Source organism: Ornithodoros turicata, unplaced genomic scaffold, assembly GCF_037126465.1.
Source record: "Ornithodoros turicata isolate Travis unplaced genomic scaffold, ASM3712646v1 Chromosome14, whole genome shotgun sequence".
NCBI classification, from domain to species: domain Eukaryota; kingdom Metazoa; phylum Arthropoda; class Arachnida; order Ixodida; family Argasidae; genus Ornithodoros; species Ornithodoros turicata.
The window spans coordinates 1361763-1388555 of record NW_026999314.1 but is presented as its reverse complement, the minus strand read 5'-3'; the positions used below and the strand labels follow the sequence as shown (position 1 = coordinate 1388555).

The following is a 26793-nucleotide window of genomic DNA, read 5'->3' as shown; positions in this document are numbered from 1 at the left end:
TTGGCATCCACCCCTCGATGCGAAAGAACACAATATATTCCCCCGCCGTTACACCATACCTTTTCAATTTTCTCTTGAGATGCAGGATCCGAATGTGGAGAAAAGCTTCGAATGAGTGGAATGGCGTTTATTTGGCTATAACTCTTCTTTCCCGAAATGGGGTGTATCGTTAGGCTCTGAGGCCATTTGGTTAGCCCTGCTGGGAAGACAGGGGGGGAAAGAACACAATATATTCCCCCGCCGTTACACCATACCTTTTCAATTTTCTCTTGAGATGCAGGATCCGAATGTGGAGAAAAGCTTCGAATGTGTAGAATGGCGTTTATTTGGCTAAAACTCAAACTTTCCCGCAAAGACGGGTTAAAACGAGGGCAAGTCTGGCTCTTGACGCCACACCATGCGTTAGCAAGGTGTGGTAGGTGGCGCCCAGAAGCCCAACTTGGCCCGGGTCGTCGACTAAACGAAAAATTTAACAAAGAGACAGGGCCCAACCGCCCGACAAAAATCCCCGCACGGGACACCAAAGGGGGGGGGGAGTAAACGAGCGAACGCTAAATCGTAAATTTCCCACTGTCCGATGGAGACCGCAGAGGGTCGCAACGACAGCGGACTAAAAGATGCCACACAACAACCAAACGGCAGACCAAGTCTTACTGCTTCATACAGATAGAACAAATCTGCCCAGGCAAATTAAGCTCCCGACGAGTGCCCTCGACGCCAGCCATGAAATGTCCGACGTCGTGAGCCCCAGGTAGCGGCACACCCTCCTCGTGGTGACACAGGTAAGCCCTCGGGCCCCAAAGACGACTCCCTCCACAAACACGGACTTGTCCGGGAAGCACTGCCTAAGTAGATCATATTTTACCACTTTCTCTCTGCACCTACTCTCCACTTATGAGGGCCATAAATAGCAGATGGCAGCAGCACTGGGATACACTACACACCAACAAACTTCACCTGGTTAAGCCCACCATTGTTAAACCGACACAGATTTTTAACAGTCGTCTTCATGAAGTTGTTTCTGCCAGGTTGAGAATTGGGCACACTCATTTGACCCACAGTCACCTCCTCTGCAATGAAGAGGCTCCACATTGCACTCGATGCGACGAGATAAAGTCTGTCCTCCACATGCTTATTACATGTCCATCACATGAAACATACAGACTTCACCATTTCCATGAGCTCTACACATACCACACACCTCTACATCCATCCCTTTTGCTGGGGGATGAGGCTCTTCTGCCATTTGAACGGGTGTTTAGTTTCTTTGAAGACGTTGGTGTTTTAAACGCATTGTAGTTTTAGCTTCATGTCCTTTTATTCTCTAACTGTACAGTTTTATCTTAGCTGAATCGCTATACTTTTAACAGTACTTTCCTTATCATTGTCTTGGCGCATTATGGCCTTCGTTGCTTATGCGCCAAGAAAACCTGAATCATCATCATCACCTACTCTCCAGGGTGCTGGCAGCGCTGTCCCATGCCACAGCCACATCAAGAATGACGACGTTGTCGCCATCCTCAACGACAATGTCCGGTTTGTAGCGGGCCACCTGCACATTAAAAATTCTTTCTTGAGTAATGTTGACACCGGGGCTATACTGTGTCACCAAGCGACAGATTTGTTTACATAAATAATTGTGCCGCTCGATCCTGGGGCCATGCGTCTTCTCGCAATGCTGTAGGATATGGGCCGGGGTCTCCTCGCTCTGGCCGCAATGGTGGCAGAGGCAGAAAGAACACAATATATTCCCCCGCCGTTACACCATACCTTTTTAATTTTCTCTTGAGATGCAGGATCCGAATGTGGAGAAAAGCTTCGAATGAGTGGAATGGCGTTTATTTGGCTAAAACTAACTTGTACCCGCGAACGGGTTAAAACCAAGTCGGGGATCTGTAGCCTCACCGCGCGGAGCGCAGTGAGCTAGTTGGCCTTAGACCCAGACTTGGGGTTAAGACCGGTAAAAGAACATACTAAGAATACGGATAAGAACTCGCCCAACAAATGGCTGAAACGAGTGGAGCGTAGTACGCCTCAAAGTTAAACTGAAAAACACAAAGAAGAGTCCCGATCAAAATAGCGAAACCACGGGAACTCCTCTCCACTTCCCTATGGCAAAATCAGGGGGAAAAGCCAGAATGGTGGTATTTGCTACAAAAGCAATTGTAAGAATACTCGGATGGTACATCTGTTGCAGAATGTTCAAAGGCGTATTGTTACTAGATGTTCAATGTGTATTTGCTACAGATGTTCAACTTATTGAAGGAGCATACGAGCAACAAAGGCTCGCAGTGCCAACACAAAGATCTGAAGTGTAATAATACACTAAGTGCTAATAATCCAGCGAACCACAGAGAAGATCAAACAACTCGTCAAGAACATAAGGAAGGTGTATTTGCTACAGGATATTAAGAAGGTGCATATGCCAAAGATGTTAAGAATATGACTGAGCGAGCGAGCACAACAAACGCTCGGACTGCTGACGCAAGGATCTTGGAGTGTAATAATACACTAAGCGTAAAGAATCAGGCAAAGCTACTCAAAAATCTAGCAACACCAGAGAAGATCTAGATGGACCACAGAGAAGGAGGTGTAATTATTACAGGATATTCAAAGAAGAGTATTTGCTACCAGATGTTAAGAAATATTGATGGAACCAACGAGCAACAAGCGCTCGAATGCCAACGCAAGATCTTAAAGTGCATTCATGCACCTTGCGTTAAAACTCTCGCAAAACCGCAGAGAATATCAAGCAACACCACAAGAAGATCTAGCAACCACAGGGAAACCAATGGCCGACCCAGTCACACCTTCCGTACAAACCGGCTCAGGCAGATCAGACTTCCCACCAGGGCCCTGGCCGCCAACCATGCCACATCAGACCTCGAGAGGCCAAGCTCCTCACATAACTTCCGCATGAATTGACACACCAGGCCCCTGGCACCGAGGACCGCCCCGACCGCTCTGAATGCTCTGCCTGGAAAAAGCTGAGCCAAACAGGCATATTTATCAGATTTTTCCCTTGCCTTCTTCTCAAGATTGGCCACAGAAGAGTCCCACGCTATTGCCACATCCACCACAAGTACCTCATGCCCCCTATCTAGTACAAGGTCTGGCTTGAGCCGAGCGCCACCAACAGTGAAGACTTTCTCCGCAGAAACAGTAGTGTTCGGAGAATATTTAACAACAAGTCTCTGTAACTGTTTTGCAATGAAGTTGTGGCGCTCGACTCTGGGGCCGTGCACTCGTTCACAGTACTGGAGGATGTGGCAAGGCGTCTCTTCGGCCTCCCGACAATGGTGACAGAGTCGAGCCGCGGGGTCCTCAGCATGTTTATTAAAAAGAGATCTTGTTGGGAAGACATCGGCTCTGAGCCGCAAGGCCTTGATTTTATCGCCTTCTTTAATAAACTGACAGTCTGGGTGCAGCCACCCGTTCCCGAGGAGATCCTTCTCGAAGGCAAACAGATCCCTCTTTGCATAACTACCTTTCCTGTCTCCGAACCATTTCCTCTTGCTCTCGTTCAGGGCCAGTTGCAACTCCTTTCCGTGCACTATACCATCAGGAACACCCAGCACTGTGGACAGTCGCGAGGCGTAGCCTCCGAGCACCTCGTTGAAAATTTCGTCAACAAAAACGTTGCCGAGGCGCCGCAGTCTACCCAAAGATTTCAACTGGACTGCTGGAGCTGTCCACAGTACTGGCAAAAGCCCCATTCCACCACTCCTGTAAGGAAGCCAGAGCAGGACGTTAGGAACCAGAGCCAGAGCCAGCGTGTAGAGCCAGAGAGGTCTACCTGGGATCTGAGCTTTCTTTTACATTTGGTGTGGTGTGATGATATAGTTTTACTTGAATTGGATGTTTTGGTCAAGCAAACACCACATTTCCATATGAGCCTTGTATTGTGTGTAAGAAGGTAATGGCTCTCGAGTTTGGGTCGTGACGACACAGGAAGGTCACAAAGGTGACAGGAAAGACTGGCTTGTGGTGGATAGACGGTAACCCATTCATGGGTCGCCATCCTCAAAGAAAAGACACAACGCTCGCACTCAACGATGCAGGTGTAGGCCCCCTGTGCTATGAACAGGGAGACCCAAAAGAAGAAAGAACACAGGTTTCACCTGCACCAGGCCAAAAGGCCTGCGCTCCCCACTTGGCCGGCTATGCAAAGAGCAGAGCCGTTACCACCCGGCACCACGAGGAGGTGGGGGAGCACTTGTGACACACCGTCAAGAACACTTCGCAGAACACGGAAAAGAAGCAGCGAAAAAGGTGTGCCACGCCGGGCAAAGGTGGCGGAAAGGAAAGAACACAATATATTCCCCCGCCGTTAAACTATACCTTTTTAATTTTCTCTTGAGATGCAGGATCCGAATGTGGAGAAAAGCTTCGAATGAGTGGAATGGCGTTTATTTGGCTAAAACTTGGAATTTTCCCCGAGGGGTAAAACCTGCGGCGGTTCAAGAGGGAAGTGTTCGGGATCGACCCATGATTAGCCAATCCGGGCCGGGTGGTGGTCTGCCCATGTGACCCCGAACATTCCCGCTTGGTAAAACCGTTATAAGAATACAGCTAAAACCAAGCAGAATAAAAACAAGACTAAGGGGTACAACCCAATAAAACCTTGAGCCAACTAGTAGAAAGCTAAAGGCACTCACAAGGCGGACTACACCATACGATTAAAACGGTTTAACATGATAAGGCTGCCAACTAAGACTCGAGAGGCCAACCAGCTGATGTCACTTCTGGTGAAGCCTAACTTCTGCAGGGCATTACGGGTGGTGACACAGGTGCCGCCCCGCGCTCCAAAACACAGGCCATGGATGGACACACGTTTATCCGGAAAAGTCGAGACTAGCCCAGCATACTTCTGTTCCTTGGCTCTGTTGATATCTTCCAAGGTACTGGGAGTGGCGTCCCAGGCCACCGCTACATCTAGAATGGTCAATGAATCATCTTCCGTTATCACTAAGTTCGGCTTCAGCCTGGTTCCATCCATGGTTGTATATACCCTCTCTTGAGTGACAGTAGCGTCCGGGCTATATTTTTTGCAAAGGCGTGCTATCTGATTTGCTACAAAATTGTGTCTCTCCACTCTAGGTAAATGCACTTTCTCGCAGCCCTGCAGGATGTGAAACGCTGTTTCTTCTTTTCCTGGGCAAAATTGACATTCACGCGCCCTCGGGTCGATGGCTTGCCGATTGGTCAGTGCTTTTGTCGGATATAAATTAGTTCGGAGTCTTAAAGCACGAATTCTATCACCATCCTTGAGGAGCCTGCTATCATGATACAGCCAGGTATTTCCCACAGGCTCTCTTCGATGGGCGAATAACGCCTTATTGTTGTAAGCAGCGATTTTATTGGTGATATAGTGTTTCCTGGCGTCCCTAACCGCTGCTGCTATCTCGTACTGACTGGAAATTCCTGTAGGTATTCCGAGGAATGCTGATAATCTTCGTTCTTGATCGGACAACCCTGCCAATACTGCGTCCACGAAGGGGCTCCGCAGCCAAGCCATCCTGGCGAAGGCTTTGATCTGCATGCCCGCAGCCACCCACTGAAGGTCCAGTACTCCCAAGCCGCCCTCCTTCACTGGTAGATGGAGGTGAATTGTGGGGAAGGACTGCGGCAAATGCAAAACTTGTTTAATAATATGCCGTAATGCTTTGTCCTTCTTCGCCGCGTCATTGAGGACGGTGAGGGTATTGGCCCGTATGTACAGGTATCTGAGTAGCACCAGGGTGTTAATGCATCTTAGGCGTTGAAACGGTTTTAGCGAAGCGTGCCTGATGACCCTCAAAAGATCCTCAGAGAGGGCGTCCTCCATCTTCGGTCCTTTATTGGGATAGAAATTGAGACCCAAATATCTTGTAGGCACGTCTTTCTGGCGAGGGTGGATGGCGACTCCGGCGATGTTGATGGAAGGGATGCCGTAATCAAACCACTTTTTTCGGCCATCATACCGCCAGCCAAAGTATTGAGTCTTTGATGGGTTTAGGCACAACCCTGTGGACCTGAGAAACTGTTCCGTGATGGTGATCAGGGACTTCAGCCCCTCGGCACTCTCTGATATTAAGACAATGTCGTCAGCGAAGGCTAACGCAGATGCATGAGCCTGGTCCAACTTGACCCCTAGGCCTGAGGTGCTTAGGTGATGAAGCAGGGGATCAATGATGGTGTTGAAAAGCAAAGGGGAGGACGGGTCCCCCTGCTTGATGTCCTGACGCACCACAATCCGCTTTCCATCCGACCTTCCATCCAGGTGGAATGTAGTTGAGCAATTCTCGTATAGTTTCTGTACAAGTTCCACATAATGCTCTGGAAACCCTCTTTGCCGGAGTGTGGTGAAAATTGCTTGGTGGGCCAGGGAGTCAAAAGCTTTTCGTAAATCCAAGCTTGCTACATACAGGCTGCGACGCTTCTTTTTCATAATCTTTATGACACCTTGCAATAAGAGGAGATTGGTGCTCGTGCTGCGGTCTTGTTGAAAGCCACCTTGTAGCGGATGAAACTGTACCTCTTTAGAGAACCGTCCTAGCAGCAATTTTGAAAGTGGGCGGGATAGCACAGGGCCCACAGTAATAGGTCTTAAGTCACTCGCTGATTGTGGGACGCCCTTCTTCGGTATAAATACTGTCCTTGATACTTTGAGATCCTCCGGAATATTTTTGAAGTGCAAGAAGTTGTTCATTATATGTCCCAAAATGCGTGAAGGGATTCGATGGAGGTCCGCCACCCGGATACCGTCAGGACCCGGGGACGACTTGGTATCCATACCCCTGACTGCAACCTCTATCTCGTCTGGTGTGAATGGGACCACTGGCATGTTTAAAGGGCCCATAGGTGCAGCCATAGATGACGATACCTCAGGAGGGGTGTTACTCGAAAAGAGGGCATCATAGGTTTGGTGTACGTCCTCTAGGGTGAGGGCTCCATCTTCAGATTCGTTTTCAAGAAGAAGGTGGTGGGTTAGTATCTTCGGTCCCTTCCGATACAACTTTTGGTGGTGAAGGAAGCGCTCCTGTTTTCTCGCTCGCCTCGGGCAATGTCTTGTCCTTTGCCGCTGTCTTCTCCGATCCTTCTTGTGCGCCCTCGTAGTGGCTGCCACCCCAAAGTGGCTCATTATCGTGGATAAATCTGACATACTCAGAGGAGCTGATACGAGGTTATAACTCAGGGCTGGATCATGTAAGCCTACTTCAGTCATATCTGAAACCACATTCTGAAGGCTCAGCTGTAGCTGGTTGTCTTGATAAATCATAGGTGTTGTTGAGGAAGAGGCGTCTGCTTGTCTGTGGTCCTCGGAAACACTTCGGAAGATGGCCTTGTATCGCCCCTGGTGGCTCATCATACGAATTGCCATGAGTGTCCTTGATTTAAATGTCTTGGCCAACTCCTGATTAATAAATGGGTGGCCTGCTATCGCAACTTCAGCCCTGGCTAAGGCCGTCAATTCGGAGTCGGTCCAGCGACCATAGGAAACTGCACAGGATCCGAAACTGGCTCAGCCAGACCCTCGGGAACAGACCCCAGCGGGACCGAGCCGGGCGACGGGCCAGGCGCCATCACCACTTCTGGTAGTGTGATATTAGCGTGATAGTCGTAATCAAGGGGCATTTCATCTCTACAAGTGGACGGAATCGCAACCAAATCCGTGAGCACATCGCAGGGCGCGTCGGCACCAGCCGCCACAATGGCCTCAGCCAGCTGTGATAGGTTTTCCTCACTTAGAAGGTCACGTGTGTTCGAGGAAACCGAGTGGTCTCCAAGAGAGCCACTGTCTACATGAACTTGGGCTGTACCGCTCACTGACGAACTTTTATCAGGTTGCACATTATAGTCATTCAAAGTTGCCCCTCCTGGGGAACCACCCCCAGACGCTACAGCGTCGGGCCCTCCGTCCGGCACAGGCCCACCGGGCTCCGCCACCTCAGGCCCACCAGATCCAGTCCCCAGGTCATGCTGTATATCGTCGGATCCTACCGATCTCCGTGGAAGCCGGACAGTGGCCGTAGCTTGATCTCGTATATCAGGGTCTTGTAGTAGTCGAGTAGCTGCCAAATAATCAGGTTGAAGCTGCGATCTTTCGAAGCCTTCTGATCCTTGCATAGCTGGTGCTGAGCCCACAATGTGATGGTCCTGAGTGGGTAGACTCTGAAGAGGCGCTGGCGCCGAGGATCCAGGTTGTGGGGAGATATTGTGGTGCGCTCCCAATCGCCTTTTGCACTTAGTATGGTGGGAGGACATACTTTTTGCACATCCGAGTTCTTTAATTCCACAAGTTGAGCATCTCCATACAGTAGATAGTTGATGACTGTTGGCGTAATGGTTTTGAAATTTTTCTCTTGAAGAGACTCTGTCTCCGCAAACATGACACCTTAGTTCCCCGGGGGGAAACAAAACCACATGAGTGTCCATCTTAATGTAGGTGCCCTTAGGCGAGGGCAGTGGGGCTGAGAACGGGCCTCAATCCGCCTCTTTTGAGAGGTAATCGTACGATAAATCTGTTTGCCCCACTGCGGGGCAAAGCCCGCGGCAGGCCATTTAGCCGGGTTCTCTAAAAGTAGGGAACCCGCCCAGAGGGGACCACGTGGAGGTGGGCCTGCCTGACTGTCGAGCGAACACACACAAAGAAGCAGAGCGCAAAAGCACAGCGAAAAGAACGCTCAGGGGAAATCTCGACAGCCACCCCCCCCCCCCCCCCCAAAGAACACAATATATTCCCCCGCCGTTACACCATACCTTTTTAATTTTCTCTTGAGATGCAGGATCCGAATGTGGAGAAAAGCTTCGAATGTGTGGAATGGCGTTTATTTGGCTAAAACTCAAACTTTCCCGGAAAGAACACAATATATTCCCCCGCCGTTACACCATACCTTTTCAATTTTCACTTGAGATGCAGGATCCGAATGTGGAGAAAAGCTTCGAATGAGTGGAATGGCGTTTATTTGGCTACCGAAAAAACACAATATATTCCCCCGCCGTTACACCATACCTTTTTTTAATTTTCTCTTGAGATGCAGGATCCGAATGTGGAGAAAAGCTTCGAATGAGTGGAATGGCGTTTATTTGGCTATAACTCTTCTTTCCCCAAATGGGGTGTATCGTTAGGCTCTGAGGCCATTTGGTTAGCCCTGCTGGGAAGACAGGGGACGGCGGTGTTGAGCCTTCTAACCTGTTCTTAATCCGCTCATCATGCCGTGAGTCGGATTGAGTCGGGGAGGGTCAGTTACATCGGCATCCGTCTCAGAACCTAACACCAAAGTGCATCTGGAAGCCCCAGCAGTAGGGGTAGCAAACCGTAGCGCAGAGCTTGTATCGGTATCATAGTCTTGGTGTTTCGCCAGGGTTCCCTCGGGCTATACCTTTTTGAAGAAACGGCTTAAGCAGATCAGGCTGCCGACTAGGACCTTTGCTGCCAACCAACCGATATCATTCTTGGTAAATCCCAGATCTTTCAAGGTCTGTCTTGTACTTGCACAGGTGCCAGCTCTCGCACCAAAGCACAGACCGTGCACTTCAACATTCTTGCCGGGGAAGGAGGCTTTCAGGGATGAGTATTTTTGTACTTTCCCTTGGTTCACTTCCTTCAGGGTCGATGCGCTGGCGTCCCATGCAATGGCAACGTCCAAGATCTTAACGTCATCGCCCTTCTTCATGATTATGTCAGGTTTCAACCTCCCGGCGTCGGGAACTTGGCGCCCCCATCGCCCGGCAGCAGCCGCAGTAGCCCCCTCCTGCACTCACGGTTGGGTCGCCGCAGGAGGGAGACCCCCACGTATAGCTGTGCGTGGCTTTCCCGTGTCTGGGGAAAGGGGGATCCTGGCGGTTGAGTGGACCCGGAGGTTGTTTAGGACCCTTCTGGGCCCCTCCGGGAAAGCAACACACCGCTTTGGCCCCTGCTTCCCATAGTCGGGTGGTCCTGGAAGGCCCGGCCAGGATTATTCAGCTAGTCGCCATCTTCCTTTTCATTACTTTCTCTTCCTTGGTCTCCTTCCTTCTCTCCTTTTCCTCTTTTCACCTTCTTTGGCGGCAAGGGTCAACCTTGGGCAGTCTTTCACTCTTCAAGAAGCTGCACTAGGGTATAGTGCAGAGGCAGGCGTTAGCGTGTGGGACACGTTCCCTTGTTGGGCTCCAAGGTGGGTGACGCACCTACTGCACTGAAACAGTACTCTCCTTTATATGGATTATCGAAACTCTAATCATCATGATCGGCGCCGCAAGCGGCACCGCACCGATGCACAGCCAATGCAGCTACCAGACCTCACTCCAGAACATTGGTTTGCGAAGTTCCTTATTGTCCATGCAGTAGACAGCACGAAGTCTATGACAAAAGTATCACCATTTGTCATTGCCAGGGAACTCGAGAAGATCATTGGAAAATCCTATGCAGCAAAGAAACTGCAAACAGGTGACATTCAAATTGAAGTACAAACGAGACTGCAAAGCTCCACCCTACTCTCTCTCAATAGAATCGCTGATGTGTCAGTTACTGTTTCTGAACATAGGACACTGAACATCATAAAGGGCGTAATTTCAGAACATGATCTTCTTGACTGTTCTAACACTGAAATAGAGGAAGGCCTAAAGGATCAGGGTGTAGTTAGAGCTCAACGGATTGTAATGCGTCGAGATGGCAAAGAAGTCCAGACGAAGCATGTTGTACTCTCGTTTCAACTACACAAACTACCAACAGACATCAAAGCAGGATATATCAACTGCCCCGTACGACCTTACATTCCTAATCCACGTCGTTGCTTTAAGTGCCAACGTTTTGGGCATGGATCACAGGCCTGCCGAGGACGCACTACCTGCCCAAAATGCGCCGATACAGATAAAAATCACACAGTAGAAACCTGTCAAAATAAGATTAAATGTGCAAATTGCAACGGAAATCACCCAGTCTACTCACGGTCCTGCCCTCAGTGGCAGCAAGAAAAAGACATCCTGAGAATTAAGGCAACAGAAAATATCACCTACAGGGAAGCAAAAACAAAATTTGAATTTGGCAAAAAAGGCGGTTATGCTGCGGTGGCGCGTAGGGGAGCGACGCCGCCGACGAAATCCGTAGAGACCCAGACGTCTGGGCCTTTACTCCAAGCTCCCCAAACACAAGAAGGGCCTGTGGAGAGTTCTCCTCCATTGGCTCCAGCTGCTCGAATGGGCAGCCAAGAAATCGTGACCACAGCCTCTGCAGAGGTTGATGGTGTACTCTCGGTCTGGGATGGGCTCACTGGGAGTTCAGTCCAGACAGACACACACAACATGGAGCTCGATGATGATGACTGCATGTCGCAGAAATCATCGTCAAGTCTCCCCAGTTCATCTAACCCACGTGCTCCTTCCCAAAAGAAGGAGCAACAAGAGAAACAAGGAGGCCGAGGGAGGGGCAAGTCCCAAGATAAACAGAAATTACCCCCACCAAGGGTTGTACCTCCTTAATACACACAATGGCCAGTCTCCCTTTGTTCTTGTTATTTCACACTTTCATTATGGGGCAAGTATTCCTTCAGTGGAACTGTCGAGGCCTTCACACTAACATAGATGATATACATGACCTGTTTGAAAAGTACAGTGCCGTCTGCTTCTGCTTACAAGAAACATACTTACACGAAGAAAATTATAATCCTTTCCGCAGACATAATATTTTTGGGAAGGACCGTACAACTGGGGCTCGTGCATCTGGCGGAGTGGCTGTGGTCCTCCCGCAGAGTATAGCTGCAAGACAACTTCCGCTTGTCACAGACTTGGAGGCAGTTGCCATTCAAGTCTGCCTTGACACTGTCTTGACAGTGTGTTCATTATACTTGCCACCATCATCATTGATAGAACAAAGAGAACTCGAAAAGCTATGCGATCAACTTCCTCAGCCCTACATAATCTCAGGCGACTTTAACGCTCACAATCCCTTGTGGGGCAGCTCAAAACTAGATAGACGGGGGAAAATGTTGGAGAGGGTTCTTCTCTCAAGGCCATTATGTCTCCTAAATTCAGGGTTACCAACATACGTAAATTCATCAACGCAAAGTTTCTCTTCTTTAGACATTTCGCTGTGCAGTCCTGCACTTTTTTCACGTCTGGAGTGGACAGTTGAACAAAACCCTCGTGGTAGTGACCACTTTCCTATCATTATAAAATTTCGTGGTCCAACAAATTCTTTAAGGTCACGACCTCCACGATGGAAACTTTCTGAGGCAGACTGGAACTTGTTTCAGAAAGAAGCCAACCTCGTACCATTATCTTTTGAAGATACTAGCATTGAAGAAGCGAATAATGTTATAACAAATGCAATAATAAATGCCGCTTTGAAATCTGTGCCACAGACATCTGGCCGTCTCCCCAAGCGTCCCAAACCTTGGTGGACAAACGATTGTGGGAAAACACGCAAAGAACAGAACAGAGCTTGGGGTATCTTTCGCAGATACCCTACTCCAGAGAACCTCCTTGCATTTAAAAGAGCACGGGCGAAAGCCAAATGGACGAGAAAGCAGGCAAAGCGCTCTTCGTGGTGCAGTTTTATCTCTTCCTTGACACACAACACTCCATCAAAGGTGGTTTGGGATAGACTTCGGAAAATTAAAGGAGATTATACAGGCTTTTCTATCCCCTTACTTCAGGTAAATGGGGCCCCATGTCAGAACTTGGGCGAGCAGGCTGACCTCCTCGGTCAGCATTTTCATAACATATCGAGTTCTTCTCATTACAACAAGGATTTCCTCTCTACAAAGCAACAAGCTGAAAAACAAGCCATTCCAGTCACAGGTGGTGAGAACCTTCTATATAACAAGCCCTTTACCATGGTAGAGCTCCTGAGAGCTCTGTCTTCAGTAAAGGTCAGTGCCCCGGGGCCAGACCGCATTGCATATTCTATGCTCACTCACCTGTCAAGTGAATCTAAAGAATGTTTGCTTAAGTTTTTTAATAATGTCTGGGAAAAGGGCCAAATGCCATCAACATGGAAGGTAGCAACGGTCATCCCCTTCCTGAAGCCTGGGAAGGATGCTTCAAACCCAACCAGTTACCGACCTATTGCACTGACAAGCTGTCTGGGAAAAACTTTCGAGAGGATAGTTAACAACCGACTGATGTACTATCTTGAGGTTAATAACTGTCTTAATAATAACCAGTGTGGTTTTCGAAATGCACGGTCGACAGCAGACCACCTCATCCGGTTGGAATCCACTATTCGAGAGGCCTTTGTTAGAGGAAATCACTGTGCGTCTGTTTTCTTTGACTTAGAAAAGGCCTATGATACTGCTTGGCAGTATGGTATCGTCCGATTCCTTTACTCATTAGGAGTACGGGGCCGACTTCTCAGTTGCATAACCAACTTTTTACAAGGTAGGACCTTCAGAGTTCAACTGGGAACAACGCTGTCGCGACCTTTTATTCAAGAAAACGGAGTTCCACAAGGTTCAGTACTAAGCGTAACACTTTTTATAGTTAAAATGAACTCAGTAGCAAGCGTTATTCCCCCTTCTATTTCATACTCTTTGTATGTGGACGATGTACAGATTTCTTATTCGTCCAGAAATTTGAGTACTTGTGAGAGGCAGCTGCAACTCGCAATTAACAAACTGCTGAAATGGGCCAATCAAAATGGTTTTAAATTCTCTTCAGAAAAAACTGTTTGTGTCCTGTTTTCCAGGAGAAGGGGACTGTACCCAGACCCCACACTGACTATTGATGGTCACGCTCTTGCTGTACATGAGGAACACAAATTCCTTGGCGTCATCTTTGATAAAAAACTCACTTTCGTGCCGCACGTCAAGATCTTGAAAGCAAAATGCTTGAAATCTTTAAATATTCTTAAAACCATTTCACACCGTTCCTGGGGTGCAGACAGAGAGACTCTTCGCCGCATATACAGTTCTGTTGTTCGTTCTAAACTAGATTATGGATGTGTTGCATATGGATCAGCACGCTTATCAGTCCTGAAAGCTCTCGACCCAGTGCACCACCTTGGCTTGCGGCTGGTACTTGGGGCTTTTAGAACCACACCGGTTCAAAGCTTGTATGTTGAGTCAAACGAGTGGTCCTTGGAAAGGCGACGCTTTTACCTTGCAGTGTCTTATGGGCTGAGAGTAAGGAGCTATCCACAGCATCCTGCACACTCCACTGTAACCAGCACTTGTTTCCAACGGCTCTTTATTAATAAGCCAAATGCTGTGGCTCCATTTAGTATTCGTGTCCAGCGGGATGTAGAACGTTACAATTTTACGAGCTATAATCTACCGCCCTTGTTGTGCAGTAAGCTGGTATCTCCTTGGTATCCACCTGTACAACATGATACAACTCTTCTGAAATTTGACAAACAGAAATGCCCAGCCCTGCAAATACAACAAGAATTTGAAGCCCTCAAGCAAAACTTTGGCGACCATGTGGAAATATACACTGATGCTTCGAAAACAAATACAGGAGTATCATGTGCCATGGTATCTGGCGTATGCACTAAGCCACACCGTTTAAGCAATATTTTGTCAGTTTTTAGTGCTGAGGTTTATGGCATCATTGTTGCGCTCAACCATATCTTGCAAACGCACACATCATCATCGGTTATATACACAGACTCTCTTAGTGCAGTTCATGCCATATGTGGTCTCCACATGCACAAAAACCTGCTGGTAAGACGAGCACAGTATCTTGCGAGTCTTATACAAGGAAAGGGCCACAGTTTACGCATTTGTTGGGTGCCCAGCCATGTAGGCATAAAGGGAAATGAGAGCGCGGATCGTGCTGCCGCTGCTGCTCAGGATACCGACATTACGGCATTTGAGATTCCTCTCAGTGATCTCCTGAGAGACCTCAGACATGTTATCAACAAAGAATGGCAAAGCTCTTGGGACATGCAAACTCTGAACAAATTGCACACTATCAAACCACGGATAAGACAGTGTGCACAACACTTCGAAAACCGATTAAATGAAGTTCTGTTCAGCCGTCTGAGAGCTGGACACACCTTCTTAACACACGGGTATCTTCTCCGAGGCGAGCAGATACCACAGTGCGAGCATTGCGGGACAGCCTTGTCCGTTGTGCATATACTCATAGTTTGCACTCATCACGAACACCATCGTCAACAACACTTCTCACTGTTTTACAAGTATAGGGTTCCTCTTCACCCAGCGCTTTTGCTGGGGGACGAACCTCTCATCAGTTTTAACCATGTGTACAACTTTTTTAGAGACATAGGTTACCTAAACGACCTGTGAACATGCAAATATTTTCACTACTTTTTACATTTCCTATTTTGACTTTAAATGAAATCGACTATTTTTAACGAGCTTTAATTCATACCATTGTCGTGGCGCTCTATGGCCAAAGTTGCCTTTGCGCCATTAAAATCCTAATCATCATCATCATCATCAGGTTTCAACCTGACTCCATCTTGAGAAGTTATCAGCTTCTCTTCTTCCACTTCCACCTCGGGATTGTACTTCTTGATCAGTCGGACGACCTGCTTTGCTATGAAATTGTGTCTTTCCACCCTTGGTAAGTGGACCCTTTCACACTCTTGGAGTATGTGGAATGCTGTCTCCGGCTTCTCCTTGCAGAACCTGCATTCAATGGCTTTGGGATCAGTGGCACGTTTATTAGATAGGGCCCTGGTTGGGTACAAGTTGGTCCTTAGCCTGAGAGCTCGAATTCTGTCTCCATCGGCCATGTATCTGGAATCGTGGTATAACCACTGGTTTCCAACAGGCTCGCTTCGGTGAAAGAACAGACTTTTGTTGGTATAGGTTTGGATCGATTTCTCGATCGCCTGCTTGCGAGCCTCTCTCAGTGCCAACTCCAGATCGCCTCTATCAGAAATTCCCATGGGAATGCCCAGATAAGAAAGAACACAATATATTTCCCCGCCGTTACACCATACCTTTTTAATTTTCTCTTGAGATGCAGGATCCGAATGTGGAGAAAAGCTTCGAATGAGTGGAATGGCGTTTGGCTAAAACATAAACTTCCCCGGTAGAAAATGGGGTAAAAGAAATAAAAATAGGCCAAGTCAGTTGCTGCATGCCTCACGTGCGCGGGGCGCCGTGTTGCGTTTAGGCTTTAGCAATCTCACTTTAGCCTAAGTAAATAAAAGGAGGTTAGAAAACAGCTAAAAAGCACTGACTGGCCTAGGGGTATAAAGTGCCAAGGACCTAGACTTTCCTTATAAAGCGGTTAAGGCAGATTAAACTGCCCACCAGCGTTCTGGCCGCCAGCCATGCGATATCAGATTTTGAGAGGCCGAGGTCCAAGCATATCGCGCGAGTGGAAGGGCATGTCATGCCCCTAGCACCGAACGTCACGCCCGATATCCGAACATCCTTGTCGGGAAACAACGTCGCCAAAGCCTGGTACTTGCTGACCTTCTCGGTGTTCTTCTTCTCCAGGTTTGCAACAGAAGAATCCCAGGCAATGGCGACGTCGAGAATAACAACTTCGTTCCCCTGCTCCAAGATAATGTCGGGTTTCAGCCTAGTCCCCTGCACCGTAAGCACCTTTTCCTTAGCAATACGGATATCGGGATTATATTGTGAGACTAGAAAGAACACAATATATTCCCCCGCCGTTACACCATACCTTTTCAATTTTCTCTTGAGATGCAGGATCCGAATGTGGAGAAAAGCTGCGAATGAGTGGAATGGCGTTTATTTGGCTAAAACAAAATGTCCCCCAAAAGGGGTAAAAATAAAGTAAGCAAAGCACGGAGTTGCATGCCATGCGGGCCCGAAGCACCGCATTGGTTGGTGGCACTCAGACTCCGGTCTTTGGGCTCTGAGATAAAAGAGAATAGGTTAAAAACGGTAAAACACGCGCTTGCCTCAATAAATTGACCCTGGAGAATCGACTAAAACCGAGAGGGAACTGGGGATCAAACCATTCTAGTGAACCTGCCCAGACAGATCCCCGGCGTCGGGAACTTGGCGCCCCCATCGTCCGGGAGCAGCCGCAGTAGCCCCCACCTGCACTCACGGTTGGGTCGCCGCAGGAGGGAGACCCCCACGTATAGCTTTGCGTGGCTTTCCCGTGTCTGGGGAAAGGGGGATCCTGGCGGTTGAGTAGACCCGGAGGTTGTTTTGGACCCTACCATTGTCTTGGCGTTTGTTGTCAATGCGCCATTAAAACTTCAATCATCATCATTGTCTTGGCGCACTATGGCCTTCGTCGCTAATGCGCCAAAAAAACCTTAATCATCATCATCATCATCATCATTGTTTTGGACCCTTCGGGAAAGCAACACACCGCTTTGGCCCCTGCTTCCCATAGACGGGTGGTCCTGGAAGGTCCGGCCAGGATTATTCAGCTTAGTCGCCATCTCCCATGCTCATTACTTTCTTCTTTGTATCCTTCCTTCTAATCCTTCTTCTTTCACCTTCTTTGGCGGCAAGGGCCAACCTTGTGCAGTCTTTTCACTCTCTTGAAACCTGCGCTAGGGTATAGTACAGAGGAAAATGTTAGTGTGTATGGCACACTCCCTCTGTTGGGCTCGATGGTGGGCGACACACCTGCTGTACTGAATAATAATACTTCTGTTTATGGATAATCAACACTCAAAAAAAAAAAAACGATCGGCGCCTGAAAAGGAGCCGCACCGAAAGAACTGAGCTAAATCTTTTTGATCCAGTCAACCGAAGATGGAAAGTCACTGGCAAAAACTTCTCCTTTCGCTGTGGCGAAGGACCTGGAAAAAGTCATTGGTAAAGCACACAACGCAAAAAAAACTGAACAACGGAGACATCCAGGTTGAAGTACAAAGTAACCAACAAAGCACTGCATTACAAACACTGAAAATCATTGGGAATACTCCTGTGAGTGTGACGACACATCGTACATTGAACATCGTGAAGGGCGTGATTTCAGAGGACGAGCTTCTCGGATGCACGGAACCTGAGATTGAAGAGGGTTTGAGTGACCAGGGTGTAGTATGCGCAAAAAGAATCATGATAAGGAGGGACGGCAAGGAAATTGCCACCAAACACATTATTCTGTCCTTCAAGCTACACACCATACCCACCAATATAAAGGCAGGTTACCTGAGCTGTAATGTTAGGCCCTATGTGCCAAATCCGAGACGTTGTTTCAAATGCCAGCGTTTTGGGCACAGCGCACTTGCATGTCGCGGACATCTGGCATGCCCAAAGTGCGCTGGCAAAGACCACTCAGGAGAATCTTGCAGCAATGAATACCGTTGTGCTAACTGCCAAGGTAACCATCCAGTATACTCACGATCATGCCCGCGCTGGAAAGACGAAAAAGAAGTAATCAGAATCAAAACAGAGCAGAATATTTCCTACACAGCTGCTAGAACCCAGTACGAATTTCAAAAGAAAGGCAGTTTCTCCGAAGTGGTGCGTAGGGGAGTGGCACCACAGAGGAAATCCGTGGAGACTCAAACCTGCTCGCAGGTTATTGAGCCTCCACCCCACACTCCCCAAGAGGAAGCTGGGGGCACTCAGGTGTCTCCTGCTACAACGGAGGTCAGCCGTCCAACTGGCCAAAAAGAAGCAGCCACGGCTTCTTCTAAAGCCGATGGCATGCCGTCGATTTGGGATGGAGGCGTGACAGCCCCCTCCCAGAAAGGCCTTCAAAGCATAGAGGTTGATGATGACGACAGAATGTCGCAAAAGTCATCATCAAGCCTCCCTGAAATGCACCCACCCGGCGTCGGGAACATGGCGCCCCCACCGCCCGGCAGCAGCCGCAGTAGCCCCCTCCTGCACTGACGGTTGGGTCGCCGCAGGAGGGAGACCCCCACCTATAGCTGTGCGTGGCTTTCCCGTGTCTGGGGAAAGGGGGATCCTGGCGGTTGAGTGGACCCGGAGGTTGTTTAGGACCCTTCGGGGCCCCTCCGGGAAAGCAACACACCGCTTTGGCCCCTGCTTCCCATAGACGGGTGGTCCTGGAAGTCCCGGCCAGGATTATTCAGCTAGTCGCCATCTCCCCTTTCATTACTTTTTCTTTCTCTACTCCTTCACTGTCTTCCTTTTCCTCCCTTCACCTTCTTTGGCGGCAAGGGTCAACCTTGGGCAGTCTTTTCACTCTCCAGAAGCTGCACTAGGGTATAGTGCAGAGGTAGGTGTTAGCGTGCGGGGCACGTTCCCTAAGTTGGGCTCCATGGTGGGCGACACGCCTGCTGCACTGAACAATAATATCTTCTTATATGGATAACCACCACTCTAAAAAAACAGATCGGCGCCTAAAACGGAGCCGCACCGAGAGACCTGAACCGAATCTGCTTGATCTGTCTCCAGACCCTTGGTTTCCGAAGTTCCTAATAATTCAGTCTAAGGAAGATGGAAAGCCACTTGCGAAAATTTCTCCTTTTATTGTGGCGAAGGAACTCGAAAAAGTAATCGGTAAATCTTATAATGCAAGAAAACTGAATGCTGGGGATATCCAGGTCGAAGTACAGAACAAACATCAAAGCACGGCACAACAGACACTGTCAAACATCGGGAACATACCTGTAAGTGTTAACGTACACCGCACACTGAACATAACCAAAGGTGTAATATCAGAAGATGAACTCCTGGAATGCACAGAATCTGAGATTGAAGATGGACTGAGTGAGCAGGGCGTGGTCTCTGCAAAACGGATCATTATGAGGAGGGATGGTAAGGAAATCCCAACCAAGCACATTATTCTTTCTTTTCAACTACATGCGTTACCTTCTAACATAAAGGCTGGTTACCTCAGTTGCAATGTCAGACCATACATTCCAAACCCAAGACGTTGTTTCAAGTGCCAGAATTTTGGGCACAGTTCGCTTGTCTGCCGCGGACACTCCACCTGCCCAAAGTGCTCTGGCAAAGACCATTCGCCAGAGACTTGCAGCAATGAGTACCGTTGTGCCAACTGCCAGGGCAACCACCCGGTGTACTCTCGATCGTGTCCACGTTGGAAAGAAGAAAAAGAAATCATAAAGATCAAAACCGTACAAAACATTCCTTACAGAGCTGCAAAGACACAATACGAATTTCAAATGAAAGGATCTTTCTCCGAAGTGGTGCGCAGGGGAGTGGCACCACCAAGGAAATCTGTGGAAACTCAAACCTGCTCGCAGGTCTCTGAGTTCCCACCCTACACTCCCCAACAGGAGGCTGGAGACACTCAGGTGACTCCTGCAGTTACGGAGGCCAGCCGTTCAACTGGCCACAAAGAAACAGCCATGGCCTCCTCTAAGGTCGATGGCACACAATCAGTTTGGGACGGGGTCGTAAAAACCCCTTCCCAAAGAGGCACCCAAAGTATGGAGGTCGATGATGATGACTGCATGTCGCAGAAGTCATCGTCGAGCCTCCCCAGCATTCCTTCACAACGGAAGGAAAAACGAGAAAAAGGACGAGGAAGGGGTTTCAAAGGGAATGAGCAACAGAAACAACCCCCGCGAAGGGTCCAACCCCCCTAAATGGTACAAGTCCTTTCTAGTCGTTGTCACCAAGTGCTGCGCTTTCTTTTCCTCCTTTTTAGTGTGACCGTTATGAACCACTTCCTCCAGTGGAACTGCCGTGGTTTACTTTCTAACTTAGACGACATTAACGATCTCTTCGACAAGTACAATGCAGCATGTTTCTGCCTCCAAGAAACATACTTAAACACACACACACACCAAATCCAATTCGTAGACACAATGTATTTCGAAGAGATCGAACAGACGCTACTCGCGCATCTGGTGGCGTGGCTGTCGTCACACGAGGAACTGTTCCGTCCAGAGAAGTCCACTTAGTTACAGACTTGGAAGCCGTAGCCGTGCAGATGTGTCTGGACAGAATTGTCACTATCTGCTCGGTCTATTTGCCACCATCAGGAAGTTTTGCACAGAGGGATATAGAACACTTAATCAGCCAACTTCCAACTCCATTTATACTCTTAGGCGACTTTAACGCCCACAATCCGCTTTGGGGCAGTGCAAGAACCGACGGCCGAGGGAAAATGTTGGAAAGGGTCTTGTTATCAACCTCCATCTGTCTTTTAAATACAGGAGCACCTACGTACGTCCACTGTTCAAGTCAGTCTTTTTCGGTCTTAGATTTATCGCTTTGCAGTCCATCTCTATATCAAAATATAGAATGGAGTGTGGAAGAAAACCCACTTGGGAGTGATCACTTTCCAGTGGTCCTGAAGTATATGTGTGCAGTCAATAGTCTGACAGCATGCCGCCCTAGATGGAAGCTCCAACATGCTGACTGGAATGCTTTCTCTAAAAAATGTGACCTGTCGTTAATCCCTGTGGAGAGGATGACGATTGAACAGGCCAACAATGTAATTACCAACGTCATCCTCGATGCAGCAACACAATCCATTCCCCAGACTTCCGGTCGTCTACCGAAACGACCGAAGCCATGGTGGAACAGCGAGTGGAAGGAAACTCGTAAACTTCAAAATCGTGCGTGGGGTACATTTCGGAGGTACCCCACATCACAAAATCTTCTTTTGTTTAAAAAGGCGAGAGCCAAGGCCAGATGGACGCGGAAACAAGCAAAGCGGTCATCTTGGCACAACTTCGTGTCTTCTCTATCTCACAGTACCCCCTCCAAAGTAGTGTGGGACAGACTTCGCAAAATCAGAGGAGAACACCGCAGTTATACAATCCCTCTTTTAGAAGTCAACGGGCAGGTGTGCGGAAGCCTACAAGAACAGGCATCTCTGATTTCTGACAAGAACAGGCATTTTGAACGCATCTCTGATTCATCCCATTACAGTCCCGAATTTCTTAGAGTAAAAAGAAACACTGAGAAACGAAAAATTCCAATGAGTGGTGGTGATGAGTACGTGTACAATCAGCGGTTCACGATGGCGGAGCTTCAGCGATCCCTATTCGCTGCTAAAGCCACTGCCCCGGGCCCAGACAGAGTAACCTACTCTATGCTGTGCCACTTGTCCGATGACTCAAAAAAATTGTTGCTCCTTTTCTTTAACCGCGTTTGGGCAGAGGGAACATTACCATTATTATGGAAGACTGCGACTGTCATTCCCCTTCTCAAGCCAAGAAAGGAAGCATCGAACCCAGCCAGTTACAGACCTATCGCCCTTACGAGTTGTATTGGGAAGACATTTGAGCGAATGGTCAATAACCGGCTGGTTCATCATTTGGAAGAAAATAATTGCCTTTCTGAATTTCAATGTGGTTTTCGAACGGGGTGCTCCACTATGGATCACCTTGTTCGGCTGGAAACCACAATCCGTGAAGCCTTCGTCAGAAGACAACATTGCCTATCCGTTTTCTTTGATTTAGAGAAAGCGTATGACACTGCGTGGCGACACGGTATTCTGCAGGATCTTTACTCCTTTGGCGTGGAGGGCAGACTCCTTAGATGCATTTCAAACTTCCTCCAGCACAGATCCTTTAGAGTGCGATTGGGAACCACTCTATCCCGCCCCTTCGTACGAGAGAATGGTGTCCCGCAGGGATCCGTTCTCAGTGTTGTCTTATTTATTGTGAAAATCAACTCTGTGACCAATGTCATCCCACGCTCCATATCTTTCTCCTTGTACGTGGATGACATTCAAATATCTTGTTGCTCCGCGAACCTGTCAATATGCGAACGACAGATGCAGGTAGCCATCAATAATATGGCCAAGTGGTCTTCATCAAATGGATTTAAATTTTCAGCTGAGAAAACTGTGTGTGTCCATTTCTCTAGGATTAGAGGACTATTTTCACCACCTACGCTGCAGCTTAACCGACGAGATATCCTTGTTCAACCAGAAGCCATATTTCTTGGCATCACTTTCGACTCGAAGCTGACCTTCAAGGCTCATGTCCAAAACCTAAAGATAAAGTGTGTCAAATCATTAAGCATTCTAAAAATAATTTCTCACAGATCTTGGGGTGCAGACCAGGAGACACTGCACAAAGTGTATACTGCATGTATTCGCTCGAAACTTGATTATGGGTCCTTTGTCTACGGCTCTGCTCGCGAGTCGGTGTTGAAAGCCCTGGACCCTGTCCATCACCAGGGGCTCAGGCTCGTGCTTGGCGCCTTCCGAACGTCTCCAGTACAGAGTCTATACGTTGAATCAAAGGAATGCTCCTTGAAAAGACGGCGTTCTTACCTCGGTACGTCGTACGCACATAGAATACATAGTCAACCCCAAAATCCAGCCTCGACTTGCGTCAAGCACACACGCTTTAAACAGCTGTTTATTAACAAGCCCTCTGTGGTCCCTCCATTCTCCTTGCGAATTGCATCAGAGTTTGATTGCCACGGTTTCACGTCCTGTGACCTACAAGTTGTAGAGTGTAGCAGAAAGCTCCCACCCTGGGAACCACCTCCAAGGTCTGACACCTCTTTGTCAAAATACAAGAAACAAGACAGTGCCTCATCAGTACTTCAACAAGAGTTTGCACACTTGAAAGACAGCTTTGATACCCATACTGAGATTTACACAGATGGGTCCAAGTCTAGTGCAGGAGTGACTTGTGCCATGATTTGTGGCGCGCACACAAGGTCTCATCGTATAAAAACATTTGCATCAATTTTTACTGCCGAGGTTTACGCCATTATCTTGGCTCTCAACTACATCCTTCAAGATTCCATAAAGTCCTCTGTTATATATACAGACTCCTTGAGTTCCATTAACGCAATTTGTAGTCAGCACTCAACAAAGAACTTTCTTGTGCAGCGAGCAAGATCTTTAGCCAGTTTGGTGAGGACAAAGGGGTACTCCCTTATCTTGTGCTGGGTGCCCAGCCACGTAGGCATCAAAGGCAATGAGTTAGCAGATAAAGCAGCTGCAGCTGCTCTCCCAAATGACATCACACCTTTTGAGATGTCCGTGCAAGACATGAGATCGGCACTCAAGAAATCACTGCACAGATTATGGCAAGCCTTTTGGAACACACAAACAAATAACAAGCTCCACTTAATTAAACCTCACATTCAGGATACAGGAGACCGTCTGGAAAACCGCCTGTTGTGCACTGTACGGGCAAGGTTGCGTATAGGCCATACGTACCTTACACACGGTTTCTTACTTCGGGGAGAGGAGCCACCTCAGTGTGCGCACTGTGGTCAGCTCCTGTCTGTTGTACACATACTCATCACATGCACACATCATGAAATCCATCGCAAACATCACTTCAATGTACTTTATAAATACTTCTTACCTCTTCACCCAGCCCTATTGCTTGGTGACGAGGCTCTCGTCCCTTTTAGAAGCGCCTTTGATTTCCTGAGAGACGTTGGCGTTATTAGCCTTCTGTAGTCTTACACGTATACACTCATCTTTTATTAGTCATCGTGTTTACTCTTAAATAACCATAACATCACCACTGTCTCAATCATACCTCAGTTTATCGCGCATTATGATCTTTGTTGTCAATGCGCCAGTAAACTCCCAATCATCATCATCATCATCATTACCTTGCCTCTACATATGCAATGAAGGTGAGATCTTACCCGCAGCACCCTGCCCTAGCCTGTGCCACAGAAACCCGTTTCCAGCAGCTGTTTTTGAACAGACCTTCTGTCATTCCTCCTTTTAGTATGCGACTGTCCCTGGAAATGGAAGCTTATGGCTTCCCTGACCAGGGCAGGGTGACTCTAGTAGCAAGTGGTGGGAGGCTTCCCCCATGGCAACCACCACCAACACACAACACATCGTTATTAAAATATAAAAAGCAAGAAACTTCTACAGTTGTGCTCCAGCAGGAGTTCTTATCATTAAAGGACAGTTTTGGAGACCATGTCGCCCTTTACACGGATGGCTCTAAAACGGGCTCAAAGGTTTCATGTGCAATGGTCACATGCACGTCTGCTGTGTCTCGCCGTCTGCCAAACACTTTTTCCATTTTCAGTGCAGAGGTATACGCTGTGATCCTCGCTTTTAATCATGTGTTACACTCTCACATTGATACATCAGTCGTGTACACCGATTCCCTGAGCTGTCTACAAGCTATATGCAGCTTACGGAAACAAAATAACCCATTCGTGCAACAAGCCCAGCATTTATTCAGCCAAATTACAAACAAAGGTTTCTCTCTAACACTCTGCTGGGTGCCAAGTCACGTAGGTATACGTGGCAACGAGCAAGCCGACAAGGCCGCTGTCGAGGCACTGTCCGGCGGCCTCGCATTTACAGAAGTGGCAGCTGAAGACTTGCGTTCAGTCATACGAAAGACGATTAATGAGAAATGGCAAAAACAATGGAACACACAGAACACTAATAAACTTCATCTAATCAAACATGACATAGGCAAGCCCACACATGCTTTCAGTAACCGCCTTCACGAAATTCTGTCAGCTCGGTTACGTATTGGCCACACCTACCTGACACACGGATTCCTTTTACGGGAGGAGGATCCACCCCTGTGTGTGCCTTGCAGGGAACCGCTTTCTGTTTTGCATATTCTGATAATGTGCCCACTGCACGAAACTCACCGTCGCCGCCACTTTCCCGCCTTTTACAAATATCACATTCCCTTCCATCCCGCACTTTTGCTGGGTGATGAGCCCCTGGTTACTTTTAATTGTGTATACAATTTTTTAAACGATGTTGGTTGCATCAAGTACGTTTAAACTAAATTTTAACTGAATTATTCCCTTTTTAAATAGATAACATTTTATCATTGTCTTGGCGCATAATAGCCCTAGTCGCTCATGCGCCAGAAAAACTTCAATCACTCACTCACTCACTGAAATGCACCCAAAAGGAAAACGAGAAAAAAGGCAGAGGAAGAGGAGCAAAGACAACCCCTGCACAGAAGCCACCCCTGCGAAGGGTCCAACCTCCTAAATGAAACAAGTGCTACCCAGTCGGAATAACCAAGTGCTGCGCTTAATTTTGTTTCTTGGAATTGCCGCCATTATGAACCACTTCCTCGAATGGAATTGCCGTGGTTTGTTTTCAAATCTAGACGATGTAAATGATCTTTTTGATACCTACAATGCAGCATGCTTTTGTCTCCAGGAAACTTACTTGAATACAAGCTCTCCAATTCCTTTACGTAGACACAACATATTCCGAAAAGATCGAAATGACACGAATCGTTCATCTGGAGGTGTGGCGATTGTCACACGAGCGTCTGTCCCAGCCAGAGCAGTTAACCTCAATACACAGTTGGAAGCTGTAGCAGTGCAGGTGTGCCTGGACAGAGTAGTCACTGTCTGCTCCGTTTATCTACCGCCAACAGCATCCATCACGCAAAACGACATAGAAGATCTATGCAGCCAACTTCAAACTCCTTTCATTCTTCTAGGCGATTTTAATGCGCACAACCCACTCTGGGGTAGTACAAGGACCGACAGTCGGGGAAAGATGATAGAAAAAGTCTTGCTATCATCTTCCGTCTGTCTTTTGAATACAGGGTCACCTACGTATGTACATTCCGCTACACAATCTTTCTCGGCATTAGACCTGTCTCTATGTAGTCCATCTCTTTTCGGAGTTTTAGAGTGGTCAGTAAAAGAGAATCCATTGGGAAGTGACCATTTTCCAGTGGTATTGAAATATCTGCCTCAAGTAGATATCTTAACAACATGTTCCCCCCGGTGGAAACTTGAACAAGCTGACTGGAACACTTTTTCTGAAAAATGCGACCTGTCTTTAATACCTGTTGATAGGATGACAACTGACGAAGCAAACCACGTCATAACTAATGTCATCCTTGACGCAGCAACACAGTGTATTCCCGAAACTTCTGGCCGCTTGCCTAAGCGACCAAAACCCTGGTGGAGCAAGGAGTGTGAAGAAACACGAAAAGCCCAAAATCGGGCGTGGGGTAGATTTCGGAGATACCCCACCAGTGAAAACCTTGTTCTCTTCAAAAAGGCAAGAGCCAAAGCCAGGTGGACGCGGAAG

General features: G+C 48.0%; 1 protein-coding gene across 1 annotated transcript; it reads left to right on the top strand.

Annotated features, from left to right (window-relative positions):
• Positions 1–17930: 17930 nt before the first annotated feature.
• LOC135372294 (uncharacterized) lies at positions 17931–18713 on the top strand. Its single transcript, XM_064605939.1, has one exon. It carries the CDS (start codon positions 17931–17933, stop codon positions 18711–18713), a length of 783 nt encoding a protein of 260 aa, XP_064462009.1.
• Positions 18714–26793: the final 8080 nt, after the last annotated feature.